This window comes from Mirounga leonina, unplaced genomic scaffold, assembly GCF_011800145.1.
Source record: "Mirounga leonina isolate KUSES-001 unplaced genomic scaffold, KU_Mleo_1.0 Mir_173, whole genome shotgun sequence".
Classification (NCBI taxonomy): domain Eukaryota; kingdom Metazoa; phylum Chordata; class Mammalia; order Carnivora; family Phocidae; genus Mirounga; species Mirounga leonina.
This window is the reverse complement of record NW_023270447.1, coordinates 72,317,403-72,342,081: the sequence shown is the minus strand read 5'-3', so window position 1 is coordinate 72,342,081 and position 24,679 is coordinate 72,317,403. Positions and strand designations below refer to the sequence as shown.

At 50.3% G+C, this 24,679-nt stretch overlaps 1 protein-coding gene across 2 annotated transcripts in view; it reads left to right on the top strand.

Moving 5' to 3' along the window:
* The window catches only part of PTPRU (protein tyrosine phosphatase receptor type U), a 78,238-nt gene that overhangs the window by 20,687 nt on the left and 32,872 nt on the right, over positions 1–24,679 (top strand). For both annotated transcript variants that reach the window (XM_035019271.1, XM_035019270.1), the window contains exons 7-14: positions 488–781; positions 10,432–10,740; positions 15,272–15,381; positions 15,718–15,919; positions 16,279–16,381; positions 18,911–19,184; positions 19,859–19,895; positions 20,631–20,769. In XM_035019271.1, coding sequence (XP_034875162.1) covers positions 488–781; positions 10,432–10,740; positions 15,272–15,381; positions 15,718–15,919; positions 16,279–16,381; positions 18,911–19,184; positions 19,859–19,895; positions 20,631–20,769 — 1,468 coding nt within the window. The remainder of the gene's footprint in view (positions 1–487; positions 782–10,431; positions 10,741–15,271; positions 15,382–15,717; positions 15,920–16,278; positions 16,382–18,910; positions 19,185–19,858; positions 19,896–20,630; positions 20,770–24,679) is intronic.

Below are 24,679 nucleotides of genomic sequence, written 5' to 3'. Positions count from 1 at the left end.
GGCCGGATAGAGGGGCGTGGCCCGCGGAAAGGTGGGGCCGGCAGGGTGTGACCGGGGGCGGGGCCTGTGGAAGGGGCAGTTTCTCCCCTGGAAGGAGGTCTGATCGAGGGGGCGGGGTCTGAGAGGCCGGTGGGCGGGGAGACCCTGTTAGCGTGTGAGCCACGCGAGGCGGGGTCTGGCTCTGGGGAGCTGGGGTTGAGCCAAGCCTCCTGCGGTCAGCCCCTGAACGCTAGAACTCGGGGATTCAGAGGGGAGTGAGGGACAGGGTGTAGGCTTAGGGGTGAGTGTGGGATCAGCCTTTGGAGCGGGTGTCCCTTAGGGCCTGGGGATTTAGTGGGCGCGGGCAAGAAAGTCTAGTTGAGGGTCTGGGGGCTTCATCAGGGTCCTGGGAGGACAGGGAGGGCTACTGGGGATTCGGATGTGCTGCCATCCTGGCAGGGTCTCACAGCGCATCTTTCGGCTCCGCCTCTCCCTCACGCCCTCGCAGAGCCCCCCACCCCCATTGCGCCCCCGCAGCTGCTGCGCGCAGGGCCCACCTACCTCATCATCCAGCTCAACACCAACTCCATCATTGGCGACGGGCCGATTGTGCGCAAGGAGATTGAGTACCGCATGTCCCGCGGCCCGTGGGCCGAGGTGCATGCCGTCAGCCTGCAGACCTACAAGCTGTGGCACCTTGACCCGGACACGGAGTACGAGATCAGCGTGCTGCTCACGCGCCCGGGTGACGGCGGCACTGGCCGCCCCGGGCCGCCCCTCATCAGCCGAACCAAGTGCGCAGGTGGGTACCTCCTGGCCCAACTCCGTCCTTGGGACACCTGGGTATGGGCTCAGGGCTACCCAGGGATGGACCAAGGGGGCACATTACGAGAGGTAATATGGCCTGCCCTTGTGCCTCTAAAACATTATAAAACGTCGTGATTTCCACCCAATCCTTGTTATGGTAAAGGTAATGATAGCTAATATTTTGTGCCAGACTCACATATGTATATAAACACATACGCACACACACAGACATTGATTTAAAACTCCCAACACTATGATCTAGGTACTCTTGTCATACCCATTCTACAGATGAGGTGTCTGAAGTACAGAGATGTTAAGTGACTGGCACAAGGTCACATAGCTAATAAGTGGTGGAGTTGGCATTGGAATCCTTGACTGCCTGGCTCCAGAATTTGTGTTCTTAATTCTACATTAAAGCATTTAGATAAATGACTATATACCATAAAATAAAAGTGTGTTATTAAATTTCAGCTGGATTTTCTTGGGTCTTTTGAGCCTGAGGTCTGCTCTTCTTTGTTCAAAACGGTATAAGCAGCTGTTAGGAGCTATGGCACTCCTACATCAAAGGACACTCTTGTTTAACCTAAAGAGAAATTGAGAATAGAACAGAACGGGTTTCAATGTATTTCCTTAATTGGAATCTTTATTGAGATAATTATAAATTCACATGCAGTTGTAAGAAAAACTGCAGGGGGCCTGGCTGGCTCAGTTGGTAGAGTATGTGACTTGTGACCTCGGAGTTGTGAGTTCAAGCTGCAAGTTGGGTATAGAGACTACTTAAAAAAAAAAAAAGAAAAAAAAAGAAAGCAAAAAATACAGAGATTGCCCACACACTTTACCCTGTTTCCCGCAATGGGAACATTTTGCAAACCTGTAGTATAATATCACAGCCAAGGTATTGACATTTATATAATCTGCAGATCTTCAGAGTTCCCCAATTTCACTTGTCCCCATTTGTGTGTGTGCATGTGTGCGTGTGTGTATTTAGTGCTATATAGTTTATCACATGTATAGGTTTGCATGTTAATCGCCATAGTCAAGATACTGTTCAGTCAATTTAAGACTCCTTTGTGTGGCTCTTTATATCAGTTTTCACCTTCCCTTCCTCCCACCTCAGCTCCTGGTAACCAGTAATCTGCCCGTCATTTCTAAAATTTTGCCATTTCAAAAATGTTATATAAATATGAAATCATATAGTATATAACCTTTTGAAATTGGTTTTTAAAAATTTGGTAACAGGTTTATTGAGATATAATTCACATCTCATAAATTCACTCATTAGAGTGTACAATTCAGTGATTTATAGCATATTCAGAGTTGTGCATCCATCACCACAATCCGTTTTAGAGCATTTTCATCACCCCAGAAGGAAAGTTTGTACTCTTTAGCAGTCTACTCCTCCCCACATTTCCTCCTACCACCTCCAGCTCTAGGCAACCATTAATCTACTTCCCGTCTCTGTGATTTGCCTTTTTTCTGGACATTTCATATAAATGGAATCATATGAAGCATAGTCTTTGTGATCAGCTTCTTTCACTTAGCTCATGTTTTCAAGGTTTATCCATGTTGTAGCATGTTTTTTCCTTTATCTTTTTTTATTGCCGAACAATGTTGCATTGTATGCAGCTGTACCATTTTTTTACATTCCCATCAGCAGTGTATGAAGGTTCTGATTTCTCTGCATTCTCACCAACAGTGGTTATTATCTGATTTTGATTATAACCCTCATAGTGGGTGTGAAATGGTATCTCAGTGGGTTTTTGACTTGCATTTCACTGATGGTTAATGATATTGAGCAATTTTTCATGTACTCATTGGCCATTTGTATGTCTTCTATGTAGAAATATCTACTCAGAGTTTTTACCCATTTTTAAGATGGGTTATTTGTTTTTGTATTATTGAATTGTAAGAATTCTTTATGTATTATGGATGCTAGACCCTTATCAGATATATTTGCGAACATTTTCTTTGATTCTGTGGGTTGTCTCTTAATTTTCTAAATGGTGTCGTTTGTAGACAATAGTTTTTCATTTTGAGGAAGTCCAATTTGTCTGTTTTTCTTTTGTTGTGTGTGATTTTGATGTCTTATTAAGAAACCATTGCCCAATCCAAAGTCACAAAGATTTACCCCTATTTTTTCTAAGACTTTTATAGTTTTAATTTTTACATTTAGGCCCTTGATCTGTTTTGAGGTAGTGTTTGCATATGTTGTGAGGTAGGGGACCAACTCCATTCTTTTGCATGTGGATGTCCAGTTGTCCCAGCACCATTTGTTGAAAAGAGTATTCTTTTCCCATTGAATTGTCTTGGCACTAAGATTGGCTATTTTGCTCAGCATAATTCCCTGGAGACTCATCCAAGTTGTTATAGTACATCAGTCATTTGTTTCTTTTTATTGCTGAGTAGTATTCCATGGTGTGGATACACTGCAGTTTGTTTTAACAGGTGAATGGTTATTCACCTGTTGAAGGACATCTGGACTGGCTCCTATTTTGGGCTCTTATAAGTAAAGCTGCTGTGAACATTTGTGTACAGATTTTTGCACGAACATGCGTTTTCATTTTTCTGGGATAAGTGCCCAAGGGTGTGACTGATGAGTTGTATGATAATCACATATTTAGTTTTATCAGAAACTGCCAGAATGGCTGTTTTGTTTTACATTCTCACCAGCAATGTATGAGTGATCCAGTTTTCTTTATCCTTGTCCACATTTGGAATTGTCATTATTTTTTTTTAACTATTCTGAGAGGTGTGTGGTGATATCCCATCTTGGTCTTAATTTGCATTTCCTTAATGCATAATGTTGAATAGCTGTCCATGTGCTATTTGCTGTCTGTCATCCTCTTAGGTGAATTGTTCATGTCTTTGCCCATTTTCTAATTGGATTATTCGTTCTTTCCTTCTGAGTTTTGAGAGTTCTTTTTTTTTTTTTTAAAGATTTTATTTATTCATTCGACAGAGAGACACAGAGAGAGAGGGAACACAAGCAGGAGAAGTGGGAGAGGGAGAAGCAGGCTTCCCACAGAGCAGGGAGCCCCATGTGGGGCTTGATCCCAGGACCCTGGGATCATGACCTGAGCCGAAGGCAGACGCTCAACTGACTGAGCCACTCAGGCGCCCCGAGTTTTGAGAGTTCTTTACACGTTTTCTAGATACTAGTCCTTTGTTCTGTATGCAGTGTATAAATATTTTCTTTTTGCTTTAGCTCATCTTTTCATACTCTTCACCTGGGCTTTTACAGAGCAACCATTTTTAATTTGATGAGGGCCAGTTTGTCAACATTTCCTTTTATGAGTTGTGTTTTGGTGTCAAGTTTAAGACCTCCTTGCCTTGCCTTAGATCTCAAAGATTTTCTCCTGTTTTTTTTTTTTTTTTTTTCCTTCCTAAAAGTGTTCTATTTTTACTCTACATTTGAGTCCAATGATCCGTTTTGAGTTAATTTTTGGTTAGGATACAAGGTTTTTATTATTTTTGCCAGTCTATATTCTTAAGTGTTTTTAAAAGCTGATCTGGGGAACCATCTAAAATCCAGTTGAATGTCCCATTTGAAGAGACTTTGGGTGGTGGGTTGGAGTGTTCCAGTGGGAATTACTTTCTAGGTGAGGAATCTGGGTCAGGTTACTTAACCTCTTGGAGCTTTCGTCTGGTTGTTTTACAGGATGAGAAGAATACGAATCTTTACCATGCAGGGTTGGTGTTAAGGTTCATTCAACAAATGCTTATTGTTAGGTGTCAGGCAATACTGTAGTTGCTAGGAATATAGGACTGTGGCCGCTGTGGCCGCGACAGACCAAGGCCATTGGCATATGAGTTCCCCCTGCCCTGCAGGAACTCTGCATGGAACTCACATGCTGGCAGGAGGAGACAGTAAAACAAGTGAGATATATAGTTTGTCAGATGATGATAAGCTCATAAGCGCTGTGAAGAATAAAGCAGGGCGGGCCAGGGTGGGAGGGGGTGGGTTGGGCGTGGGGGTAGGAGGATTGCTATTTAAAAAAAAATGCTCAAGGGACCATTTTACTGAGAAGGTGACTTTTGAGCAAGACCTGAAGGAGGCGAAGGACTGAGCCACAAAGGAAGCTGGAGAAATTGCTGGGGGGAAAACAGGGTGACATCACCTACTTTGTTTAAAAGGATGACTCTGGCCCTTTTGCGAAGTATAGATTCTAGGAGGGCGAGGGGCCAAGAAGGGCAGACCAGTGAGGAGGCTGCTACAACTGGGCGGCTGCAAGGTGTGGAGGCTGTGAAGGTCGAGCTGACTGCATTTGCCAATGGACCGCGTATTGCACAGGCGAGAGGGAAGTAGAGGGAAGTCAGGGATGACTCCAAGGTGTTTTGCTTGAGCAGCTGGAAGGTTGGAGTTGTCATTTACTGGAAAGAAGCAGACCGCAGAGGGGCAGGTGTGACGGGGTGCCGTAGATCAGGAGTTCTGTGCTGGAAAAGTTGACTTTGAGATGCCTATTAGACGTTCAAGTGGAGATATCCATCAGGCAGATGGATTTACGAGTGGAGCTCAGGGAAGAGGTTCAGGCTGCAGATAGAAATTTGAAAGTCAGCAGCATAGACATAGATGGCATTTAAAGCCACGAGACTGGATGAAATCTTTTACCCTGGTGGTTCTTGACTGGGGGTGATTTTGTCTCCCAGGAGACATTTGCAGTGTCTGGAGACATGGGTTATTACAACCGGGGGTGGAGTGATAATGGCATCTGAAGGGTAGAGGAAGCCAGGGAAACTGCCGAACATCCTATGGTGCACAAACAGCCCCCACAACAGAGAATTATCTAGTACAAAGTGTCAGGAGTGCCAGGGTTGAGAACCCCGGATTCAGTCCTGAGATTTTAGGGAATAAGTGAGCGTGGAAAAAAGAGGAGGTGTGAGGCCTGCACCCTCGGGCCTTCCAGTGTTTCGGGTGAAATGCAAATAATGGCCATAAATGTACCAAATACGTGTGAAGATGGGGCCTGACATACAGTAAGCACGCAGCAAATGACAGCTGTTATTGTTACAGTGTTTTTAACTCTTCAAGTTAAAGTTCTGCTCCGGTATTCAGAATAAAAGAAATCAGAGCTGGCGGTCCACAGACAATCTCTCTTCTCCTCTCCCGAGTATACAGATGGGGGAATGAAACCCAGAGAGGGGAAGGCACTTGCCTGGGATGGTACAGTGGGCCCCAGCCGCAGGCTGCGTGGTGACAGTGGTCGCTAACTCCCATTTTACAGACGAGTAAACTGAGTTTTAGAGAGTTAGTCACTTGCCCAGATCCACCCAGTGAGTCCATAGCAGTCAGAACCAAAGTCTGACTCTCCTGATTTCCAGGGAAGTATTTGAAAACCAGAGCAGCCACGGGCACAGCAGGTGCCATCATGGGCTGACGTGGCCACGTTGTGCCAGGCACTGCTGAACACTTCACAGGGGCTGGCGAGGACAGAAGCTGGGGCCCGGGACCAGACAGACAAAACCTTAATGACTCCTCCTGCCCGTCCTAATGACGTGCTTCTCTTGGTTCGGTGATGTACCTCCCGCCCCCTTCCCCAACACTCTGCCTAGGCACCTTGGCCAGCAGTTTTGCAGTTGGTCAGTTGTGTTGTCCTCTCCCCCATCTCCCTGAAACTCCCTTCCTGCAATATGATTTACTGTAAAAACAGTAATATAATGTCAGGAGAAGGCATTTAAAAAAAATCACTCTAAACCTTGCCATCCTCGCCCAGTTTTTCAGTCTTCTTCAAATCTCTGCCCATATGCCTTCAGTACAGTTTTACACCCTTGTCATTGGGATGTAGAAAGCATTCTGTAGTCTGCTTCCTCTGCTTTGTGGCGTCCCATGTGTGGTGGTGTTTATAATTATGTTTATTGGCTTTTAGAAGTCCAGGGAGTGTCTCCATATTGCTTAACTATTATGTTTCCAGATCCTTATTATTATAAGTAAGACTACACTGAACAATTTCGTGCTCACAGTGTTTTTTCTCCCCGCTCTGAGTAGTTTCTGGAGGATAGTCAGGAGCGGCTTAAGGAAGGGCTTTGAAATATATTGCTTTAACAAATAGTTGTATAGAATTTGCACTTTGGAGACCCCATTGGATTTGAAATTTGGAGTACCAGACCCCACTCCAAAGCCCCTTCCAGGAGGAACAGTTGAACGGTTCAGGGTTATTGCATCCTATTAGAATTAAGAAAATCAACACGGGCGCCTGGGTGGCTCAGTCGTTAAGCGTCTGCCTTCGGCTCAGGTCATGATCCCAGGGTCCTGGGATCGAGTCCCACATCGGGCTCCCTGCTCGGCGGGAAGCCTGCTTCTCCCTCTCCCACTCCCCCTGCTTGTGTTCCTGCTCTCGCTATCTCTGTCTCTGTCAAATAAATAAATAAAATCTTTAAAAAAAAAAAAAGAAAATCAACACATGTTGGTGTAATTTAACAGGTGTTAACTGTGAGCCTCCTTGTTCGTCTCCCCGCTCCCCCTCCCCCACGCATCCGACCTTTGATCTCTGAGTGGCCTGCAGCCCTATGGAATTTAGAGGGATGGGGCTTCGAGGTCCCCAAGTTCTGTTTTGCCAGTGTGTGCTGGCAGCTGAAGAGAGTATGTCTGGGTGCCAGATGGTTTTTGGAAACAGAGAGACTCATGAATTCACACCCTTCAATCAACAGATCAGTCTGTAGTCAACAAACTATTTGAGCCCCTGGATTTGCCCAGATTTGATCAGTGTGGCGGGGGGCGGGGAGAGAAGAGGAAAGAGCTTTCTTTTCAAAGACCCCTCAATCCAGTGAGGTCGGTGGGGGCTAACATGTCTTTTAGAGTGAGGTACCCAAGTATGAAGGTGGAAATTTCATCCTCCAGGTTAGAGGTTTGTTATTTTGTGCCATACGAAGTGGTTTTTACCCAAACCTGAGTAGGTTGCCAGTATTTAAAAATCTGGAGGTTTCACATAAAAATCTGAATTTCTGGCTTCTCTTAAAAAAATGGGAGGATCTCGGGGCACCCGGCTGGCTCAGTCGGTGAGCGTGCAACTCCTGATCCCAGGTTGCGGGTTTGAGCCCCATGTTGGGTGTAGAGATTACTTTAAAAATAGAATCTTTAAAAAAAAAGGGGGGGCGGGGAGGATCTGGCCATCCCGAGTCTGTAGTTGTTCATGAGAACATTGCCTGGAGCTGAGTAGCAGCTGTCCCCTTTGGATGGGACACTTACCGTCCTGTTTGTCATAGTCCCAGCCCAGCCTGTGTCACCAGTTTACAGGTAACTTCTCATGTCTTTCTCTAAATGCTGCAGGAGGGCAAAGGCAGCAGTGCATGTTGGCCAACCCAGCAAGGATGCAAAGGGGCTAGTGTCCCCAGGGGCGGGGATGTGCGCAGAGCTGCCGGGAGCGAATAAAGCACTGGGGCTTTGGCTCCCTAGACCCTCTGGGACAGACAGTACCCATAGGGCAGCCAGGACCAGAGCCTGGAAGTCAGGGAATAAAGCAAGGATCTCTGAACAAGATGGCAGGGCGAGCGCACATGAAATCCGCCCCCATCCACTCCAAACTCCTAAGAATGCGGGGTAAAACAAAACCACATAGAAAAACAGGAGGAAAATCTCTGGGGGCCAGGAACAGGCGAGGAAACAAGCGTGATAAGTGGGCTTGCAGCCAGCAGCCCTCGGATTGCAGTGAGCAGTAGGACCAGACCCTCAGCATTCTTGTCGGGTGGGGATCGGGTCTGCCTTGCTTGTGGGGAGAAGGGAGCCAGACTGTGCAAGAAGTCAAGAGGTGGGCCTTGCTCCTAGCAGGTGCTGACATATTTCTTTGGTGGCCTGATATATGACTGGAGGCTGCCCCTTGCCCGTGGCTCAGGGAAGAAAGGACAGCTCCGGTGGAAATGAACTTTGTGTTGTGCTGTACTTGGGCCGGCATCGTACTCCTGAGTCCAGAGCATGGTGTTTCCCTTTGCATCTTCTTTGTAAAGAGCATCCTGAGCAAATGAATCCTGTAGAAATGATAGTAGGGTCATACTTAATCATCTCAAGAGGCAAGCAGCAGTGTTTTCTCATCTGCTCACTAAGGCGTGTCCTGAGAATCTCTAACTGGGGACGCTTCGCAGGTGCTCATGGAACTTGAGGGAATGAAACTGCATCTCACAGAGTTAGGGTGCAAGAAAGAGAAGATTGTCAGTAATCTTGGCTTGTCCCATCATTTCCTTGATGAGGAAATTGAGGCCCAGAGATTGAAGATCATGCAGCTGGTCAGTGCAGATGGAGGACTAGAGGCTGAGCACCTGGGCTCCATCCTGCCTTTGCTTCAGAAGCCTTGGGTTCTTTACGTTTTATAAGTGGCGTCACAGATTCATCAAGAGGCTGTAAAGCGCGGGAACATGCTCCTCCCTCGTGTTGGGGGAGCTGTCCATCCTGAGGCGTTGGTGTGATTTTGTGGTTGTTGCTGCTGGACACTGGCTTCCTCATGGGGAGGCAGGCGGTGGTTAAGAGTCTGGATTTTGGAGCCAACCTGTTCAGGTTTGCATCCCAGCTTCCCTGTGTGACTCTCTGTGTCACTGACTCTGGGCAACTTACTTAATCTCTCTGAGCCTCCATTTCTGTATCTATTTGACAGGGCTAGAAATGGCACGTGTCTATTGGATTACAGAGTGGATTCAATGAGAGAATGTATTTTCAAGCCTACAGAGCAAGGCCTGGCACATGCAGAGCACCCACCACATGTTAACTGCCGTTGTTGTTGTTGTTATTATCATTATTATTTTAAGATTTATTTATCTTTTTGAGAGTGAGAGCGAGAGAGTGAGTGCATGTAAGGGGGAGGGGCAGAGGGAGAGGGAGAGAGAGAGACTCTCAAGTGGGGGCTCAATCTCATGACCCTGAGATCACAACCTGAAATCACAAGCTGAAATCAGGAGTCGGACCCTTAACTGACTGAGCCACCCAGGCGCCCCCTGCCATTATTGTTATTGTCCTTCTATAACAGATTGTATTTCCCTTTTTGCTTTGGCAGCCAGGGAACTCACCGCCCAGTCTGAACCTTATCTTTAGACCTGCATGGGACGTAATGGCATACATTTCTGTTTCCCTAACATTCTCTGGCATTATTTATTTGGTTGTCATTTCCCCCATCGTCCTGATTTCTACATCTTATTGTATCGTATATATATTACTATAAGCTGTTTTAGAAGAAGTTAGAATTAATAAATTAAGAAAAATAGAGCATTTGGTCATTTCAGACTGTTCCGATGCCCTCCAGGACGATCTTGAAATAGGAGGTGAATTGTGTTATTAAAAAAAAAATTGTAGCTAACACTTTTGAGGGCCTGTTGTGTATCAGCCATTGTCATATGTGCTTTGCCCACATTACCTTTAACTTCACAGCCATCCTGTGAGGTAGGGCATATTATCCCATTTTGTGGTGGAGGACGCTAAGGCTCGAGGGGCGAAGGGACACAGCCAGTGGTTGCCAGCAGCAAGGGGCAGAGCTCGGATTCAGATGTGGCCCCGTCTAACTCCAGCGCACACACTTCTACTCCCCGTTCGACGTTCTAGCTGGTCTCTTGAACTCTTGAGGACAGAGGAGGGATGATTTCAGCAGCTGACTGATATTTTCTCTCCTGTCCCACTTCTTCTCTTCCTATTTCTTCTGCCTTCTGCTCTGTGCTTCCTGGGTTCCCCAGAACCCATGAGGGCCCCCAAAGGCCTGGCTTTCGCTGAGATCCAGGCCCGCCAGCTGACTCTGCAGTGGGAACCTCTGGGCTACAACGTGACACGTTGCCACACGTATGCGGTGTCCCTGTGTTATCATTACACGCTGGGCGGCAGCCACAACCAGACCGTCCGGGAGTGTGTGAAGATGGAACGGGGCGTCAGCCGCTACACCATCAAGAACCTGCTGCCCTACCGGAGTGTTCACGTGCGGCTCATCCTCACTAACCCCGAGGGGCGCAAGGAGGGCAAGGAGGTCACTTTCCAGACAGACGAGGACGGTAAGAGTCCCAGCCCTGGCTCCTGGCATACTCAGTGCCTCCCACAGGCACCCTGTGTGAGGCTGAAATGTTTTTAAAAAATATTTTATTTATTTTTTTGACAGAGAAAGTGGGGGGGGCGGTGTGGAGAGCATGGAGTGGGGGAGGGGCAGAGGCAGACGGAGAGAGCGAATCTCAAGCAGACTCCCCACTCAGTGCAGAGCCCGACTTGGGGCTTGATCTCACAACCCTGAGATCACCACCTGAGCCAAAATCATGAGTTGGACACCTAACCGACTGAGCCACCCAGGCGCCCCCAGGCTGAAATTTTTATAGAGAGTTTTTTGCTTATGATTAAAACAACTAGGGGCGCCTGGGTGGCTCAGTCGCTAAACGTCTGCCTTCGGCTCAGGTCATGATCCCAGGGTCCTGGGATCGAGCCCCGCATCGGGCTCCCTGCTCAGCCAGGAGCCTGCTTCTCCCTCCCCCACTTCCCCTGCTTGTGTTCCCCTCTCTTGCTGTGTCTCTGTCAAATAAATAAATAAAAATCTTAAAAAAAAAACAACTAGAAGAGCAAAGTAATGATGGCTAATATTTATTCTCTGGAAGACTTTGGGTTAGATTAGTATATTTCTTCCTTATATGTTTGAAAGAATTCAGCAATGAAGCCATTTGGGCCTGGAGTTTTCTTTGTGGCAATGTTTTTTAATCATGGTTTTAGTTTCTAAAATAGATATCAGAATATTAAGATTTTCTATTCTAGTATGTGGTGTACTGGGCTTTAAGGAATTTGTTGATTTCACCTAAATTGTCACATTTCTTGACATAAAGTTGGTTATAGTCTTTGATTATATTTATTTAATTTCTGTAGGATCAATAGCGTATGTCCCCCTTTTCTTTCCTGATTTTGGTAATTTGTGTCTTCTTGCTAGGGGTATATACATTTTTAATCTTCCCAAAGGGCCAACTTTTGGTTTAGTTGATTTGCTTTATTGTATATTTATTTTCTATTCTATATTTCCTTTTTTACACTTTCTTTAGATTTGATCAGCTGTTCTTTTAGCCTTTTGAGGTGGAAGCTTATTAGATTATTGATTTTTGAGCCTTCATTTTTTTTTTTTTTAAGATTTTATTTATTTATTTGACAGAGACAGAGACAGCGAGAGCAGGAACACAAGCAGGGGGAGTGGGAGAGGGAGAAGCAGGCTCCCTGCTGAGCCGGGAGCCCGATTTGGGACTCGATCCCAGGACCCTGGGATCATGACCTGAGCCGAAGGCAGACGCTCAACCATCTGAGCCACCCAGGCGCCCCTCTTCATTTCTTATATATGCATTTAAAGCTATAAATTTCCCTCGAAGCCCTGCTTTAGCTGCATCCCATGAGTTTTGATATGTTCTGTCTTTGCTATTATTCAGTTCAAAATATTTTCTAATTTTTGTTGTGATTTTTTCTTTGACTCAAGAGTTAGAATTACATTGCCTGATTTTTAAGACTTCCATAATTATCTGTGACTGATAGCTTAATTCCTCTGTGGTCAGAGTACATACTCTAATTTTGGTCTTTTGAAATTTGATCCTTGTTTTATGGCCCAGCGTATGGTTAAATTTTGGGAAATGTTCCATGTGTAACTGAAGAAATTGCGTGTTCTGTCATTGTCGGGTGCAATGTTCTACTTATGTCAAACCAGACTGATTATGCACTTATTACATGTCAAGCACTATTGTGAATGCTTTTCATATAATCCCCATGACAAGCCTCGGTGGTAGGTGACTATATACTATCTCCATTTTACAGGTGAGGTCACAGAGCTAGAAGATAGGTAGCTGAACTGGATTTCAAACCTGGCTATCTGTTTCAGAGTTTTCATTCTTCACAGCAGTGCTGTAATCCCAGCACAGGTCCAAAGCCTTCCCCCAGATTCCTGCAGGTCTGCAGGTACTCTAAGCTCCTTGGTTGATAATTTTTCTTGCCTCCCTACACGTGGACTTTTCTGTTCTGCACAGCAGTGGCCCAGACACAAAATTCAGCTCCTTCCTTGATTTCCACAAAACCCCCCTTACCCATGGCAGGGTGTCTGCCCTAAGCCCCGTGCTGATGTGCTGAAGTTTTGCTGGGGGTGGGAGTGAGGACTGCGGGGGGATTTACCCTGAAGCATTGAAAATGCAGAGAAGGGAAAACTTAACTTTTTTCCCTCTACTTGTCTTAGGTCCATTGGTTGGGGCCCTATAAATTAGCCTGAGAAAAGACATTAACAAGAGAACAACAGATAGGAATTTATTACCATGTGTGTCTCTCACACACACACACTCAGGAGTATTCAGTGATGAGTAATTCAAAGGAGTGGCTGGAGCTTAACAAAAGAATAATGAATTTGTAGGGAAGCAAGTGATGGGAAAAGGACTTTGAGATTATAGGAACAGCAGATTATGTGAAGGCAAATATATGGGGAAACCAGTGGTAGGTAAGGGCTAGTTCGTAAAGTTTATGTAGATTCTTCTGGGCTGCTAAGGGTCTAGCATTGCCTCAGTGCTTAACTTCTTTCCTTCCTGGTAGCGAGGGGAGGGGGGCACTTTTACAAATTTATGTCCTGCTTTTAGGCAACTGGGGAGGACAGAGAACTTTTCTTGTATCTGCTTCTTCTTGATTCAGCTCAAAATGATCCTTATGCCAAAGTGGTATATTTTCGGGTGGCCTATTCTACTACCCTTCACAATCAGCCTCAAGTTCAGCATCAGACCCCTCCATTGTTAAAGTCTGTTGACCTCTGTCTGCCCCCTCCCCCAGGTATGTTGTGGCTGCTTAACCTGGCTCTGACCGGGCCTTACTTGGGCACTTGGCCTTCTTTCTTTGTCCCGCTCCTCCCTCCCTCCAATAACTGCTCATTAGTAAATTTTTAGAATTTTTCATGGAAACATTAGTATAATACTTCTAGGAAGTGCACTTACTTGAATTGGGCAGCTCAGTGAATTCTCCCAGAGTGGACACACCAGGATAACCCCTACACAGATCAAGAAATAGCATGAGCAGCTCCCCAGAAGCCCCCTTTATGTACTTTCCCACTCGCAACCTCCCGAGAGTAACCGTTATCCCAACCTATAATGCAGTAGATTAATTTCTGCTTGGTCTTGAATCTTCTATCAATGGAGTCATACAGCATGTATTTTCTTTATGACTGGCTTCTTCCTCTTGACTGTGCTTGAGAGAGCCGGCCGCGTGGTGTGTACAGTTCTAGGGAATTCATTCTTGTTACCAAATAGTCTGTTACGTGAATCTCCCACATTTATTTTTCCTATTTTATTTTATTTTATTTTATTTTTTTTAAAGATTTTATTTATTTATTTGAGAGAGAGAGAATGAGAGACAGCACGAGAGGGAAGAGGGCAGAGGGAGAAGCAGACCCCCTGTCGAACAGGGAGCCCGATGCAGGACTCGATCCTGGGACTCCAGGATCATGACCTGAGCCGAAGGCAGTCGCTTAACCAACTGAGCCACCCAGGCGCCCTATTTTTCCTATTTTAAATCGTGCGGCAAAGAAAAATCCTTATAGATTCTTTTTTTGGGGGGTGGGGTGTAGATAGACACATTTCCGATCAGTTAATGCCTAGGAATGGAACAGCTAGGTTATAGGATGTGTGTTCACAATAAGTAGATCTATCCAGACAGTTTTCCCCCAAGTGCTCGTGACAGTTTACACACCCATTAGCAGTGTGTGAAAACTTCGGTCGCTCTGCATCCTCACTAACACTTGGAATTGTCTTTTTCATTTTATCAATTTGGCGGATGGATGGTGGGGTTGCCTTGTGAACTGTTCATTTTAACCCAGAGCACGTTAGCTTCATTGAACACCTTGGGCTCTGCTTTTCCCTGGCTTAGGATTTCGGCTTCCCCACAATGGCTTATCAAGGTGTTTTCCCAAAGACTCTTCTCTTCTTAGAAGAAGTTCCCTGTGACTGCTGTTGAGATGGTACACTAGAACAAAACCAAACAAAACCAGACCTGAAAGGGTTTTTGCGAAAATGCTAATGGTGTCTCCGGGTGATGGAATTGTAGGTGCCATTAATTTTCTTGATGCTCATTTTGATTTTCTACACTGAACACAGTTTTTGTGTAATCAGAAATTTTTAGACAAGAAAACATTTCCTACCCATAATCCCGCCACTCTAATGCAATTGTTTCCATTTCTCTGACAAAGGTCTATATTTTGTGAAAACCACTCAACTGGAACAAAATAGGGACATTCAGACGTTCTGGGCTGGATGCCGCCTGCACAGTAATGAAAAATGCCAGCTACCTCCTTTGAGTTCTTAGGAATAGGTAGAATCAAAGGAAGTTCCTGATATTTACCTTGGGGCTTTATGTCCATCACCTCATTTAATTCTGGTGAGGGAGGGGTTGTTTTCATCCCCATGTCACAGATGAAGAAACCGAGGCTCGGAGAGGGTGAGTAGTCTGAGCAGGCCAGCTAGGAAATAGCAAGGCTAGAATTTGAATTCAGGTGTCTGGTTCCAAAGCTGGCTTTTTCCCCTGCCCTGTGCCACCTTTCCCTCGCAGTGCCTGGCGGGATTGCGGCCGAGTCCCTGACCTTCACTCCCCTGGAGGACATGATCTTCCTCAAGTGGGAGGAGCCCCAGGAACCCAATGGCCTCATCACTCAGTATGAGGTGGGTTTGGACCTCATTACAGTGAGGGTCCCTGGTGGAAGGTGGGCACACAGCTTGGAGAGGGAGGTGCATCGAGGTGGGGACAGAAGTGATCATTGAGGTTCCTTCGACTGGTCAGGGTCTGTGCCCTGTGGGTTATGGGGACAGGGGCCCCAAAAGAAGAGAGGTGAAGGTGCCCAGAGATCTGGGCTAATGGGCATCCACAGTCCCACTGAACCTCTCCCCTTTGCCCAGCCTTCTCCCTAGCTCTCCTGAACTATGTTGGGTGGGAGGCTACGGGGCCAGTGATGACCTTCCCCATCTCTGTGCCCGCCTACCTGCCTGTCCTGCCCCCAGATCAGCTACCAGAGCATCGAGTCATCAGACCCGGCGGTGAATGTGCCGGGCCCACGACGTACTATCTCCAAGCTCCGCAATGAGACCTACCATGTCTTCTCCAACCTGCACCCAGGCACCACCTACCTGTTCTCCGTGCGGGCCCGCACGGGCAAAGGCTTTGGCCAGGCGGCACTCACCGAGATCACCACCAACATCTCAGGTAAGCCCACCTGACCATGGCCTGACCCCTTTAGAGGTGGCTCCCCATCCCAGGGTTCTGTGGGCAGAGGGGGCATGGCAGGGGGTGGGGGGCGTCCCAGGGGTGTTTATAGAGGGCCCCTGATGAGATGAATATACCATTTAGGGATTAAGTTCAGGGGTCAGGGAGGATTAAGTCAGAGGGGTCAGGAGACTGTGGAATCGGAGGGCTGAGTTCAGGGGTCAGAAGTCAGGGAAGCTCAGGTCAGAGGGAACAAGGCTGAAGGGGAAGAGATCTGAGGACGGGGCAAGGAGGCTAGAGGCCTGACCTTCCTGGTCTAGTGTCCAGGTGCCATGTTTTATCCCTGTCCCCTTCCCCAGCTCCCAGCTTTGATTATGCCGACATGCCGTCGCCCCTGGGCGAGTCTGAGAACACCATCACCGTTCTGCTGAGGCCGGCACAGGGCCGCGGCGCGCCCATCAGGTGGGAAAGTCTAGAGGGAGGGATGGGAGGTCAGGGCCATAGGAAAGAAGCCCCTCCTCTGACCCAGAGCCCCCCACGTGGGCCAGCTCAGCCTCAACCTCCCTCAGTTTCCCACTCAGGGCTCCGCGTGTCTGGAGGAGGATGTTCTGTGATCCTGGGCAGGTGGAAAGCCTGCAGCCCCTCCCCTCTGAAGCCATGGGTGTCTGATGGTGATTGCCATGAGATCTTTGGACAGTGTCCAGCCTGGAGAGGTGTGACCGTCCAGGCCTTGCCTGAGGGTCTTCCCACAGACCTCTTGGAGAAGTGAAACCCTGGGGGCCTTATTTCTTCCCAGCTTTTTCCCTAGAAGGTCCTGGCCAGGGAGACACAGCCTTCTAGAAGGTTGGGGCAGCCAGCCAGACAGGGCCATCTCTGTGAAGTGGCCAAGAGCTTGGCTTCTCCAATTACGTCTCCCTAGAGAAAGCTGGGGCTGCCTCTGCTGGGGAGAAGGTGCTGGAGACAAGATGGTTGTGTGTGTATGTGTGTGTGTGTGTGTGTGTGTGTGAGATAAAGACGCATACTGTATACGTGCCATGTGTGGTGTGGAGGTGTGAGTGTGTGTATGTGAGAGTGTGAGGGTGTTTGTGGGATGTGTATATATGCCTGCTATCAGCCAGACTCTGTGTTTGTGACTTCCTCTGCAGGAGTCACTTTATCCTCATGGCGGCCTGTGGGGGGTGGGGTGCTGTTACCCTTATTTTACACATTGGGAAACAGGCTCAGTGTCCTTAAGTCCCTTGCCCTCAAGGTCACACAGCTGGAAGGTGCTAGAGCTGGGGTTGGGAACCCAGGTCTGTCTGCACAGCCTGTAGCTTTTCCTGAAGTCACAGAGCCTCCCTGCCCCTCTGGTGCACCCTGTCCTCCCGCAAAGCTGTGTGCACTGGGAGAGGGGGACGGCCTGTATTTGGGTGTGGAAAGATCCTGCTAAGCCTCCGAGAAGGTAGTGGGTTGGCCATGTGCCCTTGACACCCCCTCACATCCTCACACCCTTCTCCTGCTTTGCCTCCCCTGTATTTGCTGCTGCAGAGCCTGTCCGGGCTGCTTCCCAGACTCCCCGGGGAGACCCAGGTCAGCGTCAGAGTGTTTGAGGGGCATTTCGCATTTCCAGGAGCCTCAGGGCCTTTGTGCGGCTAAGTCTGGGAACTGGGAAACCCAGCAGTGCCTTCTCCTTTCCTGGTCCTCTTGAGAGATCCTGTGAGATGGCCCATTTATAGTGTCCCTCAGGGATGACGATGACAAGGTGGGGGGTGGAACATGGTGAAGGCGGGAGGCATGGTGGCTGTGTGACCTTGGGCATGTCCCTTTACCTCTCTGAGTCTCCTTTTCCTTGTCTGCATAATGGGGACCATCCCAGTCAAGATGCTTTGTTCAGTGTTGATTGTTATCACATCCCGGTGGGGCGTGGGGCCAGTGGAGGACTGACCTTGGCCTGGGAAACGGAGGCTGAGAGGGGCCTGGGCTGGCGTTTGCCGTGCGCTAGGGACAGGGGAAGAACCTGTGTGGCCCAATCCCAGGGCACTAGGGTGATTCCCGCACAGCTCCGATGCTCGAACAAAACAGCTGGAGAGCCAGGGAAAGGCGTTCCTACTTCCCAGAGTGCAGCCGTCTGAAAGGGTGCCACATGCCAAGACGTGACCGAGGCTGTGACTAGAAATATTTGAATTTGTCAGCACTCACCTATTTACTCTCGGCTTTGTTCCACCGAGGATTTGGAGGAGCTCACAGCAAAAAGCCATTCAGTAAAGTAAGAAAAATAAATAGAAACACACAAGTCGGGACCGGGAGACACACATCAGAGGGAATGCTGACAAGGGCACACAAATCAGCTGTCAGGACCCAGAGATGACAGGCTCTGAGTTGCAGACTCGAGACTGCCTCCAGGTTGAGAGGTAGCCGGATGCAGGATTTGTGTGGCCTTGCTTGCTTGCTCAGTGACTGTCTCCCCCACTGGAGGTCAGTTCCAGGAAGCCTAGGTCCCCAAGTGCCTACCGAGCTCGGGCCCAGCGTCTGAGCTCAAGCACTTTCTGAATGAATGACTGAACACGATGAGTCTGACTCTCATTCCCGGAGGCCCAAAGGGAGCTGCAGGTAACCGGGGCGGAGCCCAAGGCTTCGGGTCGCCAGGTCCTTGGCAGGCACGGGAGCATGTGTTGAAGAGAGTCAGGGTGGGGCTCTAGGGCTTGGTGCCATTGAGCGGGGCCCACGTTCTTTCCGCCTTCGTCACAGTCCTATCAGCTGACAGGCACTGGCTGCTTCTGAAACTTGCCTCCTTCCTTACATTTAGCTCGTGGAATGGTCCTGTGATCACGCTTGCTTTACAAAGGAGGAAACTGAGGCCCAGGGAGGTTGAGAGAGTTGCGCAGCGAGTAAGAGGCAGAGCCAAGATTAGTCCCAGGCTAGGCCTGACCCCAGAGCCTGTGCCCTTAGCCATCAGACGGTTCTCCCCATCCCCTGGCCCTGTGGTCACTGCTCTGTCCCCTCCTTGTCCAGCGTGTACCAGGTGATTGTGGAGGAGGAGCGGCCTCGGAGGCTGCGTCGGGAGCCAGGCAGCCAGGACTGCTTCCCAGTACCCTTGACCTTTGACGCTGCGCTGGCCCGCGGCCTGGTGCACTACTTCGGGGCAGAACTGGCGGCCAGCAGTCTTCCGGAAGCCATGCCCTTCACCGTGGGTGACAACCAGACCTATCGTGGCTTCTGGAACCCACCGCTTGAGCCCAGGAAGGCCTACCTCATCTACTTCCAGGCAACAAGCCACCTGAAGGGGGTGAGGGACTGGCAGGGGTTGTGATGGGGATAGGCTGGGGACCCCTCGGAGGAGCCTTCTGAGCAGCCCCCTAGGAGGCTGGAGACCCTCCCCGGCCCCGCCCCCTCTCCAGAACCCCCACCCTCCTTCCCTGAGCCTCCTGACCTCAGGCTCCTTCTCTCAGAGCATCTCCCCTTCCTGAGCCTTTTCCCTAGACTCTCCTATGTCTAAGCACCCCCTCCCTAGTCTATCCCTGCCCCCTCCCTGAGGCCCTAGTGTCTGTCTCAGGCTCCTCTCTCCCCAGGGGTCCATCTCCCCGTCCTGCTTTCCCCAGACCTTGAGACCCACCACCCACCTCCTCCTGGAAGCCCCGCCCTTCTCCAGGCTCCTCCTCTGGGGGCTCTGTCCTCCCCAGGCTCCCCTCTTAACCAGCCCCTTGGCCGCCCCCTTCCCACACTGTTTCTTTCCCTGCTCCCCCTGAACTCATTCCCCTTTCCTAAGTCATTGCCCTCTTTTCAGGCCCCTCCTTCCCCTTCCTGCTTCCCACTCAGGCCTTCCTGCCGGGAGGGGTGTCTCTAATCACAGTGAGCACTGGCTGAGCCCTGACCAGGCCCAAGACAAGCTGCCCAAGGATCCCCCTGGGGAGGGTTAGGTCGGGGTTTCGGTGGTGCTGAGACCCCCATCTTTGCCTCCAGGAGACCCGGCTGAATTGCATCCGCATTGCCAGGAAAGGTAAGCCCCCCTGGGTTCCTTCCTGGCCTTCAGCAGTGGGTTTCTCTCCTCTGGGCTCTTGGGGGGTGGGCCCTGAGCTCCCAGAGCTGTGGGAGCAGAGGAGGGTGGTCTGGGTTCCCTTCCTGGTCCCTGTTTGTCCCACGTGAAGGGCTCCTTCTCCCAACCTTGGGCAGTAGGACTAACCTCCGTCTCTCTTGTCATGGTCACAGAAGTGGCTTTGGCAGGGGCCTGGTAAAGGTCTGTGGAGGGCGAGCCATTATGGTTGGGCCGTGGGGGTGATGGCACTGGGCACTGGCTCTGGGTTCTGTATCTGCTCCCTTTGTTGTGGTGGGGGAGAGGTGGGCCCTGCAGTGTAGACAGGGAATGTGGTTGGTCCCCCATCCTGAGATGCCCTCAGCAGGCCCTAGGTGCATAATTCTCACCCCCCTTTGCCTCTCAGGAGGGCAGGAGGGTGAGTCTGAAGGCCCCAGGCATCCTCCATCCCCTGTCCACTGAAGGATGGGAGGATTTGAGAAAGTAGAGAGGAAAGGGGAGCTCTTCCCGATGGGGTCTACGGGGGTGCAGAAGTTATAAGGATGATGAAGGGGCAGATTGGACTGAAAGGCTGCCTATGAGCTGAGGACGGGGGGTAGTTGTCTTTGTGCACATGTGTTAGTATATTCCTTGAGACTCCAGGCAGTGGGTAGGTGGTCCCTATCTCCCCTCTGACCCTTTGTCCTGATTTATTCTCCCCAGCTGCCTGCAAGGAAAGCAAGCGACCCCTGGAGGTGTCCCAGAGATCGGAGGAGATGGGGCTCATCCTGGGCATCTGTGCGGGGGGACTTGCTGTCCTCATCCTTCTCCTGGGGGCCATCATTATCATCATCCGTAAGGGGTGAGTGAGGCTGGTGCCATGACTCACGCAAGGCTCCCTCAGAAGCCTGGTGGGCATAGAGGAGCAGTGGCTGGGGCCTGGGAGGGCAGCTGTCTGGTGAGTGTGGAAGGTTGCCAACCTGGGCATCCAGCCTGAGGACGGGCCTAAGCCAGGAAGTGGGAAGCCAGAGCCTCTGCAAATGAAGCTGCGCTGGAGGGGCTTGGCTGGAGCTCAGGTCTGGCTGGTGCCAGGTACCACTATCCAGGGAAGGGCACTCGTACCTGCTGCCAAGGAGCTGTGCTGGAAGTGGGCATGGGCTGTTCCAATGGGGAAGGTGTGGAGGTAACCTGACTTCAAATCTCTAGCCCCCTGCAGACCTTTGGCCGACTTGTCTGCCCTGACCCTGGGGTCGTGGTGCTGACCCTGAGCAGTGGGGGTGGTGCTCAGTCCCTTTCACACCAAGGACCCTGAACCATGGTTCTTCCTGGGCCCCATCTTCCCTGGGGCTCAGCTTGCCCTGGACCCTGTTACTCCTGATCCTTGTGGAGTCCTCCTGGGCCCACGACTCAGAGGAGACCTCGCTCTTCCCATCCCCCAGGCCTCCAAAGTCTGGCATGCTTCTGAGGGGTGCCTTTCCTAGGGCATTTTGCAGTGGGCAGCATGAATCCCAGCACCTCTTAGAATCCAGAACTTAGAATTTCAGAGTTTCAGAAATCTAGAATTTGGGATTCTAAGAATCTCAGAATTTAGAATTGTAGAGGCTCAGAGCCCAGAAGGTGAGAGCTGCCTGGTAGTTCAAGGACATCTGGTCTAGTGGTTTTCAAATCTTCTTAAAGCAACAGAACCTGTTTTCAGAACACCAAATAAACTTCCCCTAGGAGGCCCAGTACACGGAGCAGATGAAGGCTGAGCCTCTGGTTGAAGCAGGGGTGGAGGCTTCTGAGACCACTCTGGTTTCCCTCCCCTCCACTTTATTCCCCACCAGGCAGCCCCAGGACACTGGTCCAAGCACCATAATTGAAGGATGGAGATGCTGAGGCCCCAAGGGGGCACGGAGCTGCCTGAGGTCACCCAGGGAGCCCTCTCCCCACCTGGGCTCTATGCACCTGCTTCTGGGCTGGTGCTGGATCTCAGGGCTGCCAGGAGCAGATAAGTAGGATCAAGGGGGATGAGGGAGAACTGGCTAGGGCTGCATTTCCTGAGGCCAGGCACCGGCAGAGAGAGTCTCTCCCAGGGAGTCCGGGGATAGGGTTTCCAGGGCATGAAGCTGATTTTTTTTCTTCCCTAGTCCCTACACAGCTTCTTGGGATAAACTAAACTATATCATTCAATGAATATTACTGTGTGCCCAGGGCTTCACACACACCATCCATTAGAACATTAGTTATTGAGCACCTACTGTGTGCCAGGCACTGTTCTAGCACTCAGGATACATCAGAGAACATTTCCTTCTTGGATCCTGACCCATGAAGCAGGTCTGAGCCCCTTCTCACAAGTGAGGAAACTATAATTGAACGACTTGACCATGTCACTCGGCTGGTAAGTGACAGGGCCTGGCTTGAACCCAGTCCTGACTACAAAACCCGGGCTCTTTAGGGCCGGGGATGTGAAGGGCCTCACCATGGGCTAGCGCACGGTAGGTGCCCAGAATTAGCAAGTTCCTGTCCTCCTCCCCTGTGGGGGACCTGGAAGTTAACTCTGGGGTAGGGTGGGGTGGGGAGGGGGGCAGATGGTGAGTGCTGTAGGGGAGTGGTCAGATTTTGGGGGGTTGCAGGTAGTATTTGAGGCCTTAGAAATGAATCCTCAAGGAGAGAGGATTGGCCAAGGGGAGGGTGTCACCCATCTCTGCAGAGCATTGGGCCCAGGAGAGGGTGGGTTAGAGATATTGCTGGAGCCTCACTAGGAAACCCTGCACTCTACACAGCTGCTACCCCATAAACCCAGGCTACCCTCGAAGCCCCTAGGATCCCCCTAGACTTCCTTCCTTCCTCTAAAAGCCATTCACTTCCATTCTCTAGCACCCCATTGCATCCCCCTAAATCCTGTCCTGGCCTTCAGGGTTCGCCATGCTCCTCAGGGCTCCCCTGGCCTGCATTGTGGGGTGTCAGGACAGGTCTGGTAGCGATGGAGGTGCCCACATTAAATTTCATGGGCAGGTCAGGAGGTTGCTGAGGGAGAGCTGATACCCAGTTGCCACCCTGTGCATCCTTGTCAGAGGAAGGTTGTGGAGAGACAGTGCGGGGGTGGAGTGGGGGGTGGGGGGGCAGGGGGAGGGTGGTCAGGCTCCCCATCCTGCCCTGCCGGGGTGGACAGTGAACCTGGGTGCATCTGCACTTGGGGAACTCTCCAGGCCGGGTGTAGCCCTTGTTCTGCTTCCAGAATCCCATCCTTCTCCTTCATAGTACTTTCTTCTCCCTGCACTTTTTTTTTTTTTAATTTAACTTGGAGTGCTTGGCTCAATTGTTTCTCTTCCCTGCTGGACTGAGAGCTCCATGAGGGCAGAGAAATTCTGTCCTATTGGCTGTGCATCCCCAGGGCCTGGCCCAATGGAGTAGGGTCCTCCTGAACCACCCCCGCCCCAGCTCCCAGCTCAGCAGGTGGAGGGAGGCAGGGAGGAGCTGGGCTGACAGCGGCCCCTTGGGCAGGGTCATTATTAATCTCACTTGTTTGGAGGAGGATATGGACACCGAAGAGGTGGAGTACTTTTATTTATTTTCCCTCTTTATTGATGACTCAATTCAATGAAATATTTATTGGGGGATTATCGTGTTCTGGGCTCTGTCCTGGGCCCTGGGACCCAGCAGTAGGCAAAAGAGACAAGGGTGGTGCCCTTTGTAGCTAGTGCTGAAGCCTGGCATTAAACCAGAAACAGCACAGATGCGTAATTACAGATCGTGAAAAGAACAGGGTGCCAGGGTGGGGGGCAGAGAGAGGGTAAAGGTGACACAATAGAGTTGGCGATTATGGGGGAGTTTTTGTGGAAGGCTCTTGAAAAGTCATGACATTACAGCTGAGACCAGAATGCCATTCCTTCAGCCATCCCTCCTCTTCAGGCCCCTGTGACCAGCCATGGGCCTACACCCTCCGCTCTCTCCTGGGATGGATGAGAGGAGACATGCTGTGTGGCTTCCAGCCACTCTCCTGCCCTCACTGGGCCTCAGCCTTCCACTCTTCTCTCCTTCCCTTCCCCCAGTCTGCAGAGTCCCTCGTGGAAGGCTGTTCCCTGGGGTCGCTGCTGGTGGCGTGGTGTGGGGGCAGGTGAATGGAGGACCTCTGGATGTGCTCGGATGGGGCCTCAGGAGGGAGCTGGCTCTGGGGGGTCAGGGTCCTGGGACAGGCGTCTGCACTCTGCCCCTGACCCCTAGAGAGGCCTTGGAGGACCACGACTGTCTGGGACTCAGCTTCCCCACCTGCAAAGTGGGATCAGACCCAAGCCATGCTTTGGGTGCCCAGAGAGGGCAGCCCAGCTCCTCTGATGGGCCCCACACTCAGGGGCAGTCTGGGTCGGGGAGAGCGGGCCTCACCTTTGCCATGGAGTTCAGCTGGAGCCCTCTCCACCTCCCCCCTACCCCCACCCCCCAGCCAGGGTTCCCTCCCAGGCACAGGTGTATGCGGAGGGCTGACCCCTCAGGGGCAGAGGGGCCTGCAGGTGTGAGCAGCATTGGGACTGAGGGGTGGGGCTGCAGGGGAGAGCAGGGTCGCCTGTGAGCACGTGAGGGAGGGTGTCTGTGTGTGATTGTGTATCCACATGAGTGTGTCTGTTTATGTGTGAGTGTGTAAGTGTGTGTATTTCTCTCTGTGTCCACGTGTGTGTGATTGTGTGAAAGCTCGGCTTCCCCAGGCCCTTTCCCCACCACCTCCTCCCTCCAGCAGCAGGCTTGGGGAAGGTTCTGGAAGGGGCCTCCGGTCTTGGTTTTCAGCGACTGAGCCC